At 36.3% G+C, this 20,372-nt stretch overlaps 1 protein-coding gene across 1 annotated transcript in view; it reads left to right on the forward strand.

The window, feature by feature from the left end:
* Positions 1–19,694, forward strand: part of LOC110830922 (hdc homolog, cell cycle regulator) — a 249,460-nt gene extending 229,766 nt beyond the window's left edge. The window contains exon 5 of the mRNA XM_087355391.1: positions 2,965–19,694. Coding sequence (XP_087211517.1) covers positions 2,965–3,129 — 165 coding nt within the window. The 3' untranslated portion in view covers positions 3,130–19,694. The remainder of the gene's footprint in view (positions 1–2,964) is intronic.
* Positions 19,695–20,372: the final 678 nt, after the last annotated feature.

The following is a 20,372-nucleotide window of genomic DNA, read 5'->3' on the forward strand; positions in this document are numbered from 1 at the left end:
TGGTCGCCGTACAAGGAGGGTTCATTACAAGATTCCCATCTCCCCGTAATATTTATGCTTATACCATCCCGCAAAGCTTGGATCCTCTGCAACCCTATGACCTCCTTCTGGCATTGAAACGCTTAAAAATAGAACAGGTACCAAGTAATAATTTCAATTCCTGGCCTTGGAAAACTCCTCTGCTCAAGAATTGATGGCAAACCAAATACGCCTTGCGTGCCTTTCAGTCAAGTTGTGAATCCAAATTCTGTTCTGGTTCAAGTTTTGAATAATGAATTATTAATGCCTCAGAGAATCACATGGGAATCTCAACATGACGGGTTCACTACTTTTCTTGTTTTCAGAAAGTGCTGCTTACTTGGTTTTTGCAGTTCCGTGACTCCATTAAACACTGTGCATATAATTAGCACAGTATTTTTTTTTTCCTCTTAATTTTGCGTGGTCAGAATTGAAACATTTTAAAAGTGATGGCTGAAAATTATGAAAAACCTTTCTAATATTCAGTTTCAAAGGGGCCACAAAACAGGAACTCTAACCTAATTGAAGGAACTGACTCATACTTAATTTTCGTTCGTAATGTTAACATACTGACATTTTAATTCCCATAGTTCTTTTGGACTGCAATTTGTTCCACGTGTCCGTATTGACGTCCCAGATATGAAATTAAAATCTGCATTCCACACAGTTTCTGCGAGAATAATGGAAATCACAATAAAGCTGAGTGATTATTGATTACATTGAGAAAATGTAATGCCCGATTTACGGAGTACAACGAACTTGTCTGAACAAAACTCACTATAAAAACTAGAGCAGATATTTTGAAATTCGGTTTAAGAATCCTGCGATTGTAAGCGGACGTCTTGTTGTAGCGCCAACTGGCTCAACTGCCTCGTACCCAATTAAAAGAACGATATTAAATTTATACCACAGTAGACTCATCAATTATGCTGACGGATAGTGAAAACAGTTTCAAATGAAAAGGCAGTATGATATGTAGTTCCCTGACAAGTGCGCGGCAAGACTTCAGTTCTGTCAAATGTCAGTACAGAGTTGTCCAAAAAAATGTTCCTGAACTGAAGGAATACGACACCATAATGAAGTATTCTAGGTTTATAGGGTTCTATATGCATCGAAAGAAAATGTTAAAATCGAAGGTAGTAACAGACAGAGAGAACGGTATAAACAACGTTCTTTTGTTCACTTTGTACCTTCATCCACCCTTATTCTTTTCTTCAACCCTCCCCTTCTCCTTTTTTTTCGTTTCTTTTGTTTGTTCCTTCTCCATTGTTAAAACTCTTCCTATCATTTTCATTCATTCCTCGTTACCAATTTCAGCAGATTGCTATTAAGAATGGCTGGCATCTCGTGCGTCTGAACAATTGCTTGTCTGAACATGATGATATGCGGTTTGTGACGAGCATTGATCGCTGGTTTATTTTGAAGAGAATATGCAGCGTGGTTATGAAAGATTAGTTTTATCAGTCTGATTATGTGGCGGCTGCATCCCTTCTGCTTTGTCGCGCTAACTCGTCGGCCAGATGTCGCAGGGATTACGCCGGGCAGATCATTTTAATTGTACACAGCTCGTTGTTGTCTGTCTTAGTAACGCGTGGAACAAACACGCCCATGTAGTGAACAATGTTAAAATGCAGAAGTAACATACTGACCAGTTCGCCCGTTTATGATGCACTGGAGTTTTGGAGACTTTGATGCATATCGGAGAATAATACACGAAGGTGTTCATTTTTGGATGAAAAGGTACACAAACACGTCCACAACTTCATACTCGTTGGTGCGGTATGTGATGTGGCGCCATCTTGCTGGAACCACACTATCTCATGAATGCTCTCAAACAAATTGCCGTGCGCCGTTGTTCTTGAAAACCTGCGCACTCCTCACGTTGTTGTACCACTCATCATTCATTCATTCATTCATTTCCACTACAAGGCTCAAGGCAACTTGTCCTTATTAGTCTTTGAAGAGTGCATTTGAGTAGTGAGTGACAAACCCACTGCCTCTACACAATTTCTACTCAAATCCTGATTTGTCTGCTAGAGCCTTCTAGTAGAGAATCAGGAGAGAGAGAGATGGGTGAGAAATTGCCGCTGAATTTTGCTTACGAAACACCTTGTAAGTGTTCTTTTACAAGCCGTAAATCTACGACATGGGACCGCTCACTTTACTTCCCCTCCGAAGGAAGTTGAGCTATAGATTTTTATCATCCTTAAAAATCCATCGACCTCGGCCGGGTTTGAACCCGCGAGCACACTAACAACTAGTCCACCGAGGGCGACTACTACTCATCATAAAAACATTATTTTCCTGTAATGGAGCCTTTACATTTTATATACAAACTCTGCCGCGTTGCATACCTGATCGCACCACAAGACGGTACAGAGTAAGAAAATATTTTAGTTCTTTTATTCAGCGTAAGAAAAATATGTTTCAGAAGAGAATTAAGCTGTTATGAGATCAATAACTTACGTCTTATAGCAACAACATGGCGTAATTTCACCGAGTACATCCCTTCTTGAGAAGCTAATAATCGATCATAGAGTCAAGAAATTTCCCTCCTGTGAAAAACGATGGTTCTTTAACGCATACAGAGTTGCCACCACTGGTGAAACTGGATTTCATACATAGGCGAACAGTACATGGCATTAACGTATCAGTTACAAAAATTTGCTATAATACACATATAGAAATTATAAAACAACATCGAAGCATTTATATGTTAATTAAACCAGTTATATAGTACCTAAGTTAAGTTAGTTTTGTACTTTTAAGTCAAGGTTTTCTTCATTCAGTTTATATACGTGTACAACCATTGACAGTTCTCTTTAAACACATCGCGTAACTTTCTCCATACACTACGTGAAATTGTTTCATAATGGTCAATAAACATGAAGTATTTTGAGGCTCCAAACTCAATCAATAACATAGAGTTGTCTGTTTTTAACGCAGTGTAACTGCTGTGCCAAGCCAATCCTGCCACCCCACCAGAGGCTCAACTTTTACTCCGACTACAGTCATCCTCTGCCGTGCCTGCACTGTGGCGCTGTGGACACACACTTTGTGAAGCCTCTGTCTCTCTGCTACACCCGTGATATGCTCCAGGCATGGCCTTAACAGTGCTAGCACATTTAGGAATAGCATATACAATATTTGCTGAAGTGGAAGGAAGTTGCCGGAGAAGGTGGATTGAACAGGTAAGGTTTGGAGATTCGTTATTACGGCGGTTCAACGGTGGATATGAAGAGCCCATGAAACCGTCCCTCAGAGTCATGTGCTGGGTACGTAAGCTCAGAGGCACCAAGTTATGTCTGAATACATGCATACATCTTCTGTACAGTTCTACTGCCATGTTATATATTTTTTTTTAATATCAAGAAAAATATCATGTCTGTATTTGACTATCTTGGCTGTCAGTACCAGTGACATAGGTACTCATAGTTGTGGTTGGCTGTTTTCATTCTGCAAGTCCAAAATCTTTCGTGGTGTGCGTATACTTGTGTTTGATACAGAGAACAGGACAGAATTATCAGAGTAAGTGACCCTATTTCACTGTAACGTGGTAACGCACTTTAAAAACATTGTGGACCGGAAGCCAAATTTAAGCAGGAAAGTTACGTAACAAACTTTGGGGGTGTCGGAACTGAAGTATGGGTCAGTTTCATTTGAAGCTACACGACAAATACACTTGTCATTTGCTATACAGTCAAAAATAGTCTTTGAAGTGTTTAAAACTGTTCCACCAGTGGCCATAAGTCTTTTAACATCTTGCTATGTTCATTGTCATAATGCAAGGTTGAGGCTCAGTATCTATTCATGTAGATTTTATTTTTTTCATAACAATATAAATGTGGTCTTATGGTCAGAAGTAATTGTTTAATACAGTCAGTGTTTTTCAAACCTTAGATGTCTCCCGAATTTTCAAAAATGTCACCCGCATTTTGTGTCTGTATCAAAATTGTTAAACTTGCGGGATGTATCACGATGAAAACGCTCGGTCATACTGGACTGTATAATTAATTTTTATTGTGAAGGTTGGTAATGTGATGAGCTTGTACCTTGCAACCACAAATTTTTGTAATATGGATTTTCAAAACATGTTGCTTCCTACGTGTCATATGATTAAAATGCAATGGCATTCAGTGTATACCATTTCATTATAATACATTTTTGACATTCAACTGTACAAATTGAGTTAATCGTGCATCTCACATGCCAGAGTTGTTTGGGTTAGCGAGAAGAATCTCCAGTCTTTTTGCGTATAACGCTACAATGAAAAAGTAATTCTCTCTTGGCCAGTTATTGTAAATCGTTTAGATTTAAAACACAGTCTATTTAATTTGATAATGCATTATTTTGTTTACTGCTTTTCTATGCCCCTTTCAGTTTTATATATTTGCAAAAATTGAAATTTCATTTAATGACATCTATTTTTAAATTTATTTTATTATTATTTAGGTAGTCTTTGAGAGATGTTGCGTCTGTAGTCCTGTCTCTTCAGGATGTTTATATTTCCGTACTTCGGAACGAAGAATTAATTCTGTACCGCATTTAAAATTATTACATTTAAATTTGCATCTACATTTATGGTTTGTATTCGTTAACACTGGTAGATAGCACAGACATTTGCAGTGCCTACTCTTGTCTCTACCACCCGACTTGTTTCTATTTAAGAGTAATTTGAGCATGACTATTATACACACTAATCATGAAGAAATGTTGTACATTATAAAATTAGCGGTATTTATTAATATCTACATCACAATGGGAAGTTAAATTCCTTGGTAATAATATATATATTTGTGTCTACTATGTAATAATGTAGATATGCTCAAATTAGTCATTGGCATAATTGTAATAAAATTTTTAAAAAAAATTATTTTGTCATATAATGTTGGAGTATAATATAAATACATTTCATGAATTTTGTTGTTGATGTCATGGAATAGTGTTGCATAAACTTTTTGCATCGGGTAGGCTAGTCGCGTAGCGTCGTATCAGATTATACGCACATCAGTAACACTACATAAAGGATATTGTCATCAAACTAAGTGCATTCGAGCATAATCGGCGTGAAAGTAAAAGTAGACAAGTGCTTCAGTAAACAGAAGATTTAATCGAGCCGTTGCACCAAACGTGTCCTATCCTTAATGTTCCTGCGGTTGTCTACAGATATTCACCACTTCAGCCTGAAACACCTTTGGTATGAAAATGCTATATTAATTACATGATATATTACTCTGCAGATACTCTTTTGTGTCTGGTTGTGGTTCAAAGAGAAAATATTAATGGAATTTTTACTGTTTTTAAGTCTTTGCCATTATAACGATAAGACTAGAATCAGTGTATTAGATATGTTTATATGGGTGCATAAATTGCATATATAATATTTGCACTTTTGACACTAAGATAAATGCAGCGCTCAAATGACTTCCTAAATGTTAATTATTAAAGATAGATTTATTCTGTAACTTGGATTTGTATTATTGCATTTTGAGAGTTCAAATGCAAATTAAAAATGAATTCAGTAGTCTACAGACATTATAGACATCAAGTTTAATCATGTTACTGAATGTTTTTGTGTTTCAGTACAAGTAAAATCAGTTATACTCTCCACCATAAATAAACACGTTTTTCTTTAGAAGAAATCCGTAACACGTAGAACATGCCAAATAAATAATGCCACAGTGTGAACGTTACAGTTGTATAGCGTTAGACTCGGCATCAGAATAGCAAGCAATCTCTAAATGGTAGTGAAACAGTTTCTCACTTTCACAAAGAAATCCTCGTCATAGTAAAAGAAATTTCGGCAAGTTCCACCAAAGCAGGTGATAGATGCAAATTTTATATGAGGATGTTCAAAGTTCTGGAAAACATGTCCACTGCTCACAAAAATGCTCATGGTGCAAAGAATCCATGGTTTTGAAGTATGAAATATTTTATTTTATATCATAAATTCTCATTCATAGTTATACAGGGCAAATCTAAATGATGTTTCCGATTTGACAGACTTGCTACTCACGTTTAATGAAATTCAGATGTACAAAATTGATACCGATGGATAGAGAAACTCTCCAAGTTTTGTTTCAGTACATCGTAGGTGTTCAATGTGAACCCCCTTGGTAACTCGGCACACATCCAACCTTTACTCGAGTTCCTCCCAGACACGTTGCAGCATATCATGATAGATTGCTGCAGTGGCTGCTGTGATACGCGCTCGCAGATCAAGCAAGGTCTGTGGTAAGGGTGGCACGAATACTCTATCTTTGACGAACCCCTCACAGGAAAAAATACAGGGCGTCAGGTCCGGTGAACGTGGAAATCCAGTACACAAAAGGCTCCCGTCTTCGATGGCAGCCATTTTCTCTCATATCGCCCCTGGCGGCGAACAGTGTTACTACGCGGCCGCGAGGTATACCAACATAAACTTGGAGAGTTTCTAGATATTTTCAATGATAAAACACCACTCTTTTATCTATGAATATCTGTGTATCGGTTAGAGACAAACAGGTTTAATCCCATACTTGGATGATAACTTCAGCTCAGTTTATCTCCATTTATGTTCTTTTAACTGCGGAACAGGCAGTCACATGAATATAAAATGTGGCTCCGTAAGTAATGAATAGTCTAGTTACTATATATTCTGTACAGGACCCTGCATTCATTTCTGATGTTACACATTCATTTTACATTTCGGTCTGTTTTACGTGATGATGTAAATCAAAGTATTTATGATATTCAGTCATAATGTTTAATCAAAGTTTTGAGGTTCTCACAGTCGTGAATAACTTGATTGTGGTCTTCTGTGTAATCTTGTAGGCGGTTACAAACGTTTCAAAGGAGCATTCTGTGTTAATCTCCAGAATGTTTTGGCATCTGCCGATAAGACTACACAGAAATCTTAGTCCACAAGACCACTATCAATAAATTTTTCAAATTTACGTCTCTTTTTCTTTCCATAGAGAAAATGATTTTTAACATTTTAGAAAGTCAGTGGGTGAGTGGCGTAAAATTCGTTGTCTCCTCTTCTGTAGTAGCGTCTGGTCACTGCCTTGGTGGAGATCTCTACCATTTAGATCGATCACTCGAAGTGATTAATTTGCGTACAAACATCTTTATTACTAAAAAAAAGCCTTTTTAAACATGAAAACCGATGTACAAAAACATCACCTCATTTTCCATATATAATTGTTGTTAACAAAGAAGGCGGTGATGCCGTTTATTCTAAGTTAAAACTTGTGTAATGAATATGAAGTTCCATTCATCAAATGTTGTGGACCTGTACCCTAAGGGTATTGGTTAAAGTCAATATTGCAGCTTATTTCTTAGGCAACATGTCAGAAATGAGAAATTGTCTTTGTATATTCAATTAAAGTATACTGTCTTATGGCACTAGAGATTACTTTCTATATTTATTCTACTTTTCATGAATTGGCAATGACGTTAAGATAAACATGTAATTAAATATTTAATTTTCTATTATAATTATAATTCATGGGAGAGAGATTTTTATTTATGCAAATATTTGTTGTAGCAGTTCTTTGTATTCTGAATATGTGGGACGATTATGTTGGTCACCCTACCCATGACATCAGAATTTGTTTCATTTTGGAAGTACAGATTAAAGATAATAAACAAATTCTTTATATATCTATAATACTGGTTAGAAACCAGTAGAAAAATAATGAGAATAATTTTTGAATTTATAAGGAGTCTGAGAAATCTAAAATATTTTCTTTCCCTTAAAATGTGCAATAAATAAGTCCTCGTAATGCCTCTTCGATCTGCAATACTGACTGCAGCTAAGCCCTTGAATCTGAATGATTTGAAGTAATTTCGTGTTGTGTTTGATTTTCAATCGGTATGGAGCTTATTTGTTTGTGGGGCATACAGTCTGACCAGCTGTCACTCGTGGCCGGTTCCACCATTTCAAAAGTGCAATAGGTAGAGTCAATTATGTGTGTGTATATAATATATATATCTAAAATGTATCCTACGTCTTTGCTACGAGAAACAAATTCCATTATGAAATGAACAGTCGTTCTGTAAGAATGGCTCATCAGTGGCTATTTTAGTTGCAGGGTTCACTCATTCGCTCTCACTTTCGATAACTCTTTGGTATCGAACCTGAGTAATACGAAATATAGCCATTGGATATTGATATAGGTTATATTGACTTATTAAAAATTGATTTCATTGCAACATTGTCCGATGCCGATACTTAATAATATGGTTTCAGTGAATGAATACCAGAATTGTATTCTTACTGACTGCTGCTGTTTCAGTATGTTACAGGATTTTTGCTTATTGTGATCATAATTCCAACCTTAGAAACTTAGCAGGTTTTTATGGCTGTGAACATTTCTCCTGCTAGTATTCGTACAGTATCTGGAAAACTTAGAAAAGGAACGGAATGGGACTTGATTTAGATCGCTGGTTGAGCTGAAGTTTGGTGGAACCGACCATCCTGCCTACATTCATATACCTCTGCCAATTATTTGGTGGATTGACTAAAGTAAAATTTGACGAGATGCGTTACAGTTGCACGTCTGCGTGTTTGATGTGTTATAAGTGAGCGTGGTTACTGTGGGACAGAAACTGAGCGGCACGCAGGACACACGAGCTGTCATAGAAATTGCAATTTTTTCGTCAAAGTTTTAGGGCTGATTTGCAGTGTGTTTTATAATTTGAAATTTCGAGTGCTGGTAAGACAAATCTTTACGTGGTTTACAATAACAGAAATAAAATTACTAGTGACTTCTATGGCATTTTCTTATGAATGGTTTCCTTCCCATCTCTTGTGGTTTTAGCAGTAAAATTTTATGAAGTTCTCTTCTACAAACAGTGAATACTTAACGCACAATAATACACTTTGAAAAATACATTTGTAGTTATGTAAGACTTCGCATGATAAGGAATTACAATTTTATATTCATCTGATATGATGGAGAATGTCAGTAATGAAATACATGACACTTATTAATGTGATGTATTGATTAATATTATCAGCATCCACTGAGGTCATAGAAATTTACTTTTCATTCATAGTTTATTTTAATGTGTCTTATAAATGGATCTCATAGCCGTGGGCTCAGTTTCTTTGACCCTCGATGTATCCACCTGTGGTGTTTAAATATAGGAATATATTACTTCGCTACCTGGAGAATTATATCAATTAAAACAAAAATTTTCACCAGCGTGTGGCTGGTCATTTGTTACGTATTATCTAATAATGGTGGCATTGTAATTGTCACTAAATAACTGCTTTATAGCTTAACACTAGAACCAGTACATATATTACTGTTTGTTACAAGATGTGCTTTCAACTGAGCCACTTACTCCTATGTAAATGGGCTTATCAACTTCTGGTCCATTTCTTACAGATTATAACATGATGATGTAATCAGTTATACGTCGTTAGGTTGGTAGTTTTGTTACCGTAATGACCTTGGTTTATTTTGAATTATTTCATAAAAATAATTTTTGTAGTGTGATTGATATTAGGATATGAGTTTAATGGGGAGGGGAGAATACAAAATGTATGTGGGTTGTGGGGAAGGTACGCCAGCCGTGCCGTCGTCTTGTCGCATTTCATGATGGCCTAAGTTTTTTTTTTTTTATAAATTACGTAGAAATGAGCGGAAATTTTACAAAAGAGTTTGTGTTTTGGTAAGTTAGTGTGATAAAGAGCTGTTTGGTGCTTAAAAAGAGGATGATGATTTTACATTGATTTCAAAAGATATGTGCATTGCAAACGTTTCCTAAGATCTTGTATAAAATTAAATTAATATGCTGTATGAAGCATAAGGTCATAGTACAACAAAAGAGAAAAGAAGTGTTTGCATTGTGAAAGTGTGTATTATAGAATGTAAGGGCCTAGATTGGAAACAAAGGTAGCGAAATTGTCTTGGTAATTATATGTGTAAGGTCTGTTATTTGGATTTATGATCTTTCGGTCATTTGTGCAGACCAGACCAATAATATATCAAGACGGTGGTATATGATTTTTGCCAAAATTTGAAAGCTGGTGGTGTGGACCAAAGGAAGAGAATGGAAACTGGCTCGGTGCGGAAAGATTGACCTTGAAATTGGATTGAAGTGGCTGTTGTTGATATGCATGAAGGATATGCAAAAAAAAGGCCTATTGTTAATTCTAGTAGCAAATTTTTATCTTAATACTAAATGAGATTGGTGAAGTCTTAGGAGTAGGGATTTGGTGTTGAATCCTGCAATGTTAGTGTCTGAGTAGGGCCACAGGAAACCTTCTCTCACATACAGATCCCTTTGTACTTCCTGTCAGTAAACGAATGTTCATTCCACAGATATACTTTAACCTCTTCAGGACTATTACATTTATTCACTGGAAAGGCAATTTATGAATTAGGATATTTTGCATGGAAAATCTTATACCGTGTAATGTGTGTTCAGACGTCATAGTCATGTGCACGGATCGGTCACAAGTACTTCGTATTTGTGAGTATCGGTGAGAATGAATTCGAAGTAACGAATGCCACCATGTACTTGTAGATCATTTCCATGATAACTGCAAAATATCCTGGTAGTTACTGCAATAAAATGTAGTTGTCATATATATCATTGTATCATCGTAATATTAAGAAATGGGTCGTAGTAAAATTATGTGAGGTCAGGATTATTCCAGGCCATTATGATAAATTTTCTAGCATTCGTTGCCTCTGAATTGAGAAAATATGTATTCCATGAAATAATTTGGTGATTATGTATAGTTACCCCTTGTCACAAAATATCTGTGCTATAAAATTATGTGTATAAAGTATTTCGAGTTTTTGCAAATTAAATATAACGTTATCATTGTTTGAAAGTGGCCCTTCCATATCTTGTCCTAGTATAATAATATCGGAGCATAGCCTCTTGGCCAGGATATTGCTAGTAGGTGGTTTGTTAAAGAATGGTAATAGACCCAATGAATTTGCAGGTTTTGTGAACAGAAGCTGCTAGCTACACTTACCTTGACTCATAAACGAGCGAGATAAATCGATTTTGCACGAAATGGATGATTTATTGTTTAAGTCAGATCGTGTCGTTTGCATTTGTTGCGTTAATGTTTACCTTGTATTGATTGCACAGAGTGACCAGAAAGTAATTTTGAGAGCAGTTTCGTGTCAGGAAATGCTAAGCAATAGTTGGTATTTTTCATTCTTGTTCAAAATATGACTCCAGTTTCTGATAGGGAGGTAAGTGTACGTGAAAACCATACTCAAAACAAATTCCAAACAGTCCAGTAATAAGTCATGTTAAATACATGATAATATTGATACTACTTTTCGGTCACTCTGATCAATTATCGACTGAAGTAGTTTGTAGTTATGTGCTTACAGTTATTACCTATTCTTTCCATAGTAGTACCTTGTTTCAGTATGTTTTGTTTTTAATAGCTTAAATGTCACTGATAAACGTAACTAATCACGAGCACTGGCACAGCGTTTCTTAAATCTTGCATACCTTGGCTTTTACGTGTAAGTGCGTGCTACATATGTCGAGTATTGTGTTTTAAGTATCGTTGGGTGCATTGCAAGAGCGGTTGCCTCCAACCATGTGGCCTGTTTTATAAGACTGAATTAGTTCTAATCTATATTTTCTCGTACACACATTACAAAATCATATTTCTTAAAAAAAAAAACTACATTTGACAAAGGCGTTGATAAACAATTTTCTTGATATTAAGAGTAATAAAATCAGTGAGAAAAATAGTTGTCTGATGTCTTAATTATTTGTATTTTTGAGCTTACTATAAATACAAATGTATAAAAAAGATATATTTTGTATACAAATAGGGTCTTTTGTATCGATTTTTTACATTTGCACAGTGTTTTTAGTGACATTTACCATGAGTTGGGTTTGGGATGATCTGTGTTGATACGTGAGGCAAGGCATTGCTGCACCCGCAATTAGCAGACAGGTACATGTTTTTGCAGTCCTGGTCTTTAATTGGCTCTTCCCAACAAACCGGAAACTGCCCCGTATTAAATAGACAAGACTGATGTGTTACTTTTCCACCCCACCGATTAAAACATTTTCGAGGCAGTTTTCTTGCCCCCCCCCCCCCCGGGGGGGGGGGGGGGTCCAGTGCCCTCTCTCTTGTCCTTTAAATTTTAATGCAGTGTGTTATGGTTTGTATGAAGACTCTGAAAGACTTAGGAATCCCGCATTTCTTAAATTACGTTTTAGCGTTGTAGGGCTTCGTCTGTATGTCATTGGCATTGTCAGTCTTAAAAGGCAGCAAGAGAAATGTGGATTTAAAGGTTTCAAGTTTGGGAACGTTATTACTTACATCAGAAGAAGTGCTTTATAAAAAAATGGCATTATTTTGTATCACATTCTTCAATGTGAAATATCAGCTGGGCACGTAGTTGTTTGATAAAATCCTCGCTGTTACCTTTAGTTCCGTCCGTATAACAGGAATAGAAGGGGAACCACAGACAGACCTACACACGACTTTAGTATATGCTGGTACAGGTTTTCGTTAGGTGATTAGTCTTCCGTTGAATGATTAAACATGTCTTGTTTGCGTTTTATCAGTAAAATTCTCATCTTTATAGATTTTGCAAATGCTGTTGGAACTTAAGGACATGAAAGGGTATTACCTCATTGAACACAGAAGGTAAACACTTTTTCTGTGTTTGTTTCATCGTTACTACGAAAGCCAGAAATCGTGTTTCATATAAAAACTTTATTCATGCAGAATTTTTGTACTCTTTCATAGCATAAATTATACGACTAAATTGATTTATTGTATTGGTAATAGCTAAACTATTAGTCGTAACTTATATTTTAATATTAATGGAAACTACATGGAGACTTACCTCCAGCATAATTATATAAATTATATATTTTATATACGGCATTTTGAGGGGGGGGGGGGGAACTGGCGTATAAATCAGGGTTAATAATATTTCAAGTGGAGCACTAAGTAACCTTATAATTTCTAGAGCTGAGTGACCAGATCTTGAAACTGAAATGTGGAATGCGATGTCATGAATGATTTATTTCGGTCATCTGTATGCTCTGCGTGACATTTTTCAGTCTTGGTGTAGAACTGTTGGTTCACACGTACAGTGCTAGAAATGTAGACTCTTACGTTGAAGAGGCGATGGTTTAGCATAGTCACACAATGATACTAATTTTTGCATGTAGTTTTTTTTACCTAATGTTTTGTATTTAAACATGGTGATCAGAATTGTGACCTTCATAAAATCTTGCTACTCAGGTTAGGTCGAAACTAATACTTCTTTATATGTAATTGCGTTTAACGGTGGAGTTATGAACGATTTTATGCTTACCCGGTGTGACAGTATTCGGGGATTTTAGGAGTTCTGCCCATAAATGTATGCTGCACTTTCTTGTGTGCCATTTCAAAAAGGAATTGACTGTATGCACACGTTTGTAAAAAAAAACATTGTGCATATTTTTTAATGGCTTGAATCACTATTCATGCAGAAGTTTTTAGTAACTTCATTTGTAGGATGTAGTGTACGTTTCCAAACGTATTAAGTTCTAAATTACGTTCACCAAAGTTCCGCAGACTTCCGACGTTTTCCACAAATTCCCAGAACTAAATAGTAGTCAAGTAATTTAACGTATTGTGATAAGATTCCTGAAAAGTCATCGCCAATCTCAGAGGCAGCAGGTGTTGGAGGATGCGAAATTCGGCGGGAGGGGTTCTGAATTTCTGATATTTTTTCCACTACATAAATTATAGCATCTTACAGTTCACGTTTTCGTAACGTGTTGACAGACTATCGACAATGACTGTACGATCTCAGTAGGAATAGACACGGCTCACAAGTGGACTTGGAGATGCAAACCCCAAATTTGACTTGTTCTTTTGTACGTAACCCAAAACAAGCCCGTCTGAAGATTTCCCCGGTGTGTTTCTAAGCGTCCCCCCCCCCCCCCCCCCATAATTACCGGATTCCATCTTTGCGGTGTAACATGATGAATCTTACTAGAAACGTCTGAAAAGTCCAAATTTTGTTAATTTTCTAGGAGTCAAACAGCAATTTTGGAGAGTGGTAATGGCCTTGAGAATGTTCACAACCGTTATTTGAATGGCCTTACATCTGTTTTGCTTGCTTAAAACTGTTCATTGTATACACGCGAATTAAAAGTAATTAAACAGGTGCGCAGCGGCCATCTTGTTTACACATATCTTGTATATGGCCTACAATAATAAATAAGTGATAACATTAATGACACTATTTCCAAGCACTTGTAATACGACATCCAGTATACTAATACCACGCGTAGTTAGATTGTAATGTACGTAGACAAGTAATTAAATAGCTTCAGGATGACGTCACTTCAAACTATTAATAACTAAAAGAATTCTTTGTAACTCTGTAACTGTAGTTTAAAGTAGCTTCATGCTGTGTTTGTAGTATAGAGGGATCTTTGCTTGTGAAAATATAGTATTTGCAGATGGGCTATTGGTGTAAACTTACGTAGCCATATTAAATGAAACTAATATTAAAATATGATTGATTTATTTTGTAGTTTTTTTGTATTATTACCAAACTTTTGTGTCACATGGTTGGCAGGAATTAAACAACCGCTACTTGATTGTTTGCTTTCCATGTTTTTCATGAGAGCTAGGGATCGGTTTTTTGTTTTATGGCAGGCTCATTGATGACACCTGACGGAGGTGAATTTGACAGAACTGAAGCGAATTAAGGCTCCTCCTAACCTTGTGTCACAGAAACACGTACGCTACTGTGTTGGGAGATTTACAATAGATTTTGTTGCATTTAAGGCGGGATTCCCAAAGGCAATTTTGAAATACCGCCCTGCTGGGAAAATATCTCTCGGCCGACCTCAGAAGAGATGGACGGAAAATACAAGACCGTAACTGGCCTCGTGGCCTAATACGGGAAAGGATGATGACATTAGAGCGATATTCATTGTCTGGAGCAACATTTGCAGTGGCTGAAATAATTGTTTATTGTAACTGCTGTATTGTTGCGATGGGGTGAGACTTTGTCTTTGTTGGCGTCTAATGGGCCCTTTGTTTATCCCTAAGATAATATGTGAGTGCATATGGAACTGCGGGGAATGATGGCAGGGAAAACCGAAGAACTCGGAGGGGAAATAGAATTGTTCCGTTCCAACAGCAAATCTCACATGAACCGGTAGTTTTTGAGTACATAAGCCCTCCCACCCCCCTTTAACACTGTATAGGCTCCGATCAGGACTTGTACGGGGCATATAATAGGACTATCTCTCAGAAATATTTGGCATCAAAGGCTTTTGGGATATTTAAGCAGAAATATGGGGAGATAGCTTTTCGTTTAAAAAAAACCCGACATTCCAATTTAAAAATTCATTATCAGTTTTCGGAAAGACAAGATTTTCAACACTACCGCAATCGTGCGAAGACATAAAAGAGGCAAAGTGTATGTTCGAAATTGTTGTGACCCCTCTACTGTCAAATGAAATGTGAATACACAAGGTAAGCAGATGCCTTAATTTGCTCCTTACGTGTTGTTATAAATGTATCAATTTTACCGAACCAAGTCGTCTCAATTATCGGTAATAAAACAGAACCTTCCCGCTCCAACCTCCCCTATCAAAGTACAAATTTTTTGTAATACTTAAAATATAAGAAAATAATAATAAAACAATTTGGTGTAGGCTTTTTGTAGTTAGAATAGCTTAGAATGGTTATTGTAATATAGATGTCGTTGCAGATTAGCAACATTATTACTGTGGGAAGCTTCCCTCCTTGTTTTTTTTAAATAAACAATTGATTGTTATTGCCCATCTCAACAACAATTGAATCCGACTGACGCGCATTGTGTATGCCATATTATATAATTTCATCACATTTACTGTAATTATATTTCTTTAATGGTGTAGTTGAAACCGTACATGGAGTGAAAAAGATTGAATAGTTGATTAGTAGTCGCAGAGACCAGAAATATGTGCATGCAAAATAACTTGCAGTATATACCTATGAGTGAATATGATTTCTACATAGGGAGGTCCTGTTCACCAAGGGACAAACATTAAATTCGCCTTTAGCATCTGATTCTATTCATTTTTTTTAAATTTCGTACAGATTCGATGTCCCCAGGCAATCGAGGGCGATCACATGAAAGCTGAGAAACTAACTTAAGGTTAAGTAGCTTTGTGAATAATTGCCCTCAAACAAGTAAAATAAAAGTTTTGAGAGTTTTGAGGTTTTCACAGATCTAAAAATGTGGGTCTATACTTTTGAGTTGCAACGCTATGCAGCCTTGTAGGTGGTTACCAGTGATTCGGAGGAAGGGATATTTGACATCTTCTGGGTAGAAGGAAGATGGTGGAGATCTCTTCCTTCACGATATCCTTAAGTATGCCTTACCACATTTTATGAACTTATTTCTAATCATTGATTTTATTCAAGGATGAAAGTGTCCTGTTATGTATCTCTATAGAAAAGGAGCTTGTCTGTTCTGTATCGGAACTGTAGTAGTACCATTGATACTTATTAGTGGCAATTTACATGTTCTGTGCATTTGAATGGCTTGCGTACTGTTTCTGGTTTGTTTTTCATGCTGTGTTAATCCTCTTGCTACTTAAAGGAAGCCTTGAGTTCACATTTACGAAACGACCAATTATTCAGTTTGTGTTAATTTAAAAATCTGGAATATATTTATAATTTTAAAAAACTGGTGATGTCGATGGATTGGACTAGTTAATGACGAAGCTACAGATTTGTGGAAGACAGTTTATTTTGTTGCAGTATTTCCTTTTTGAGTAAGTCTAAATTTTTAGCTATAGATCTCTGAGTTTAATACGGTATGATGTCTGCTATGCAACGCCTGGGTATGTGATAATGTATCCTGATGACGGTCATTACAATGTTAATGACAGTGTTGCAGTCTGTAGTAAAATCAACTGTCTCTATGTGAGTATATACTGCAGCCGGCTCTGTGTCCTGAGCACACGCTGTACGTTAGGATGGTGAAACTTTCGCTGGGACCAGGATACTGTTCGTACACATGAACTCTGGGAAGATGTGGCCACGTGTATGAAAATTGGTTTGTGATTACCCACTTGTTTTGTATTTAAGAAGTTACCATTTGTGGTCCGTGTAATCAAGAATTATTGTATTCGACTTCAGCTCCATTGTACTATAAGACTTCCGTTCTTGGCTGAATGGTTGTATTCCACGTGGTCAGACCTGGTACTCAGTTATGTGGAAGGCGCATGACTAGTGGTTAAGATGAAATGAACGGATTTATACATTTGTGGTATATTTTTCTGCGTCATGTGCTTTGTTTTGACTGTTTAAAGTGTTAAATTCTATAAGTGCAATTTTTTTTGTAAACATAGCTTAATGGTTTTGTTTTGAAAAGGTATTACATTTTACCGTTTACACTTGGTCTTAAGAGAAGCCGTATTTTACTAGGTTCGCTTACTTGGTCAGTCAGAAAGCAACATCTTGTGTGTTTGGTGGATGTTGTTCGATCTTTCAGTGCGTCTGAGACCGAAATACGTCCGTCTGTCACTGGTGAGGTTTTCATGTGTTGCGATCTGTCCACACTAGAATTTTACGGGCTGTTGGAACTACTCTTTGTAAAAGTGACATTAGATAGTCTGGATGTGCAGATTTCGTGTCACCAGGACACCGAGAATCCTAAAACTTGATTTACTAAGTTTGTATAGGGAACAGGGCTCTGATATTTTTACAAAGCTGCCGTTATAATTGAACATATTTAAAACATTTTCCTGGTGGAATTAAATGTGAACTACTTTTACCATTTTTATAGAAGAAACAATTACATTTCAGTGTGGAAATTTGATCTAATTAGTCTAGCGCCGCTGCAGATAACAGACCACAATGCCCTGTAACCCAATCTTAATGCTGGATTCGGTGTGTGAAAAGCAACGACCGAAATTGAGAAGCTCTGAAATTCGAAGTCATCACTAACACCGTTGGCTTCTGACTGTGCCTTGTAAGTGAAGTTACGAGTCATGCACTGGAGGCAGTTGTTGTTGGGAAAAGCAAACGTATGTAAAGTTAGTAATTATATAGCCTTTTTATCATTGATATAAATAACAATAATTGCTAATTAAGCAATGGCTTATATGATGAATATGGTTTCTTGATGTAAAGTGTGGTTCATTACAAATACGAATTATGTGCTTCAGTTATGTAACATTAGTCATGTTCGGATGACATGTGGCTGTGCTACATTAATGTAATTACAAAAATATTCCTAAATTCTTAACAAGAGGAGTGTTTTTGTGAATACTTAAGCCCAAAAGTGTAATATACATACACAAATATGATTCGAAGTGTAATATCTGGGAAAAAGATGCCTCTTAGTCGTAACTTGATATTGTCGATCCTGTTTCAGCAAATCTGTTTAACGATGACATTATGGACGCCTAGATCATTAAAAATAAAAGCTTGTCATAAAATCACAAACATGGATATATGTGGATGCTTGATATATTTTAATCTGTTCCAAGTAATGTTGCAGAAACCAAATGGACCGTCACTTTAAGTTATCAGTAAAAAGCAATGATTATGATGCCAGTTCTAAGTATGTAGTCCAGGAAAGAAATCAATTGGTCTTACAAACTGATTGCCAAATCACGAGGGAAAGCCTGAAGTTACAGACATTTGGTTTTAGAACAAGCAGTTTTGCCTGTTGCATGTATTGTTACTAGTACAAGCAGTCTGGGCCTAGGTTCCTTTTGTCTCTGGGACCGTACTTAGAAATTCAGATCCTTGTATTTTGTTCAGTATTTACCGTATCTAAGAATGTTTCAAATTAATGTTATATTTATATATATCATTATGATTTGTGCGCTATGTCATTTGGTACGTTTTGTAGGACGATTAATATTTGGGACACAATATGAGGTTCTTGATCGTCATGCAAAGTGGATCGATACGAAATGGAATAGAACTCTCTAAACGAATTTTATTATTTGGCTCAGTACGAAATATCATCGCAGCCCTTCGATAGTTTCTGAGAAGAAACTTGTTTTACGAATTACATTACGTTGATTTTATATGCTTTGACCAAGCGTGTCTAACCATGAAACCTGATTGTTATGAGTTTGCGTGCAATAATTTTGTAATTAAAACTTCCTCAGGTAACAGACCCGTGCATTTCCATGAAAATAAATAAAATTGCATACCAGGACGGTGTTTACTAGGTTAACAAGATCCGGAAATTAAATTTAACTGTACTTATGTGGCAGCTGTGTATATGATGGGACTGAATTTATGACAAGCTGTGTTTGATTTGATAGATGGGCTAAAGGTGATTTCCTATATATGTACTCTCAAACATTTAGTGCGTCAACAGATTTGTCCTGAGACAAGTGATATGGTTAATTGTAAGGTATCTAGAAAGTAATAATACTTCTTTTCTGTGTGTTTTGTACGTGTGATGGAATAAACAGCCAATACTTGCTTGTGTGCCTGCTTGCGTGTGTATTTTGTATACTCTGTGTGTTCCGAAGCAGTCTACATTAAGGCTGGATAGCACACATTGTTATTATACATCAAAATATTGATAATTTCTCAAACAAAGAAATATGAGCTTTTGATGGCTTTTTATATGTTAGTACAATAAGAGTAAATGAATAAATATAATCATCATTGTGATGGTGGTTACAATAAAACAATTTTCTGCTTAAACAGAGTTCGCGGCCCTGTTATTTTTGTATTATATATTTCCCTTCCGTAGATACGTAGATGAATAATACAGTACGGCGCATAATTAATCATCCCATTTTAAAAAAAAATTATTTACGTTTTTATTTTTTGCAAATGGAGGCTTGCATCCCAGCAGTGTGCAGCAACTGTTGAACTGTTATTTCACAAACTGTTGCTCGGTTTTATTGATACAGAGGTAATTTCGCGGAGATTTTAACACCCGATCGGCTGCGGCGAATGTTGACGCAGGACTTTCATATTTTTTCTTACGAGTACAAGATTCAGCTGGTGCAAAAATAACAGCCAAGAGATGATGGAAAGCGTCTGGAATACTCCCGCGCTTTCCTGCGGGTTCTCAGTTATGCGCCATTCTGTATAAATAAAGAGATAGGTACAGGATAGGAAACTATTTATGTACATGTAATAAAAAATAGATGATGATATATACGTAAGTACATAGGTATGTTAGGTATAAAGAACTATGAATATTCTTATTGATAGATATCGGTGGAATGTTAATAGATCGATGTACATTGGTAGAGAAATCGATAGACTTGTAAATAGAGGGATAGATAAATAGATGGATCGATAGCTTCAGAGATGTGTATGTAAAACAGACAGTTGAGACGAATAGGTGGCGGAAAGCTATACACACACATGGGGA

The sequence above is a fragment of the Zootermopsis nevadensis genome, unplaced genomic scaffold (assembly GCF_977971745.1).
Source record: "Zootermopsis nevadensis isolate Lab colony 2312 unplaced genomic scaffold, Znev_1.0 Znev_ptg000024l, whole genome shotgun sequence".
Taxonomy (NCBI): Eukaryota; Metazoa; Arthropoda; class Insecta; order Blattodea; family Termopsidae; genus Zootermopsis; species Zootermopsis nevadensis.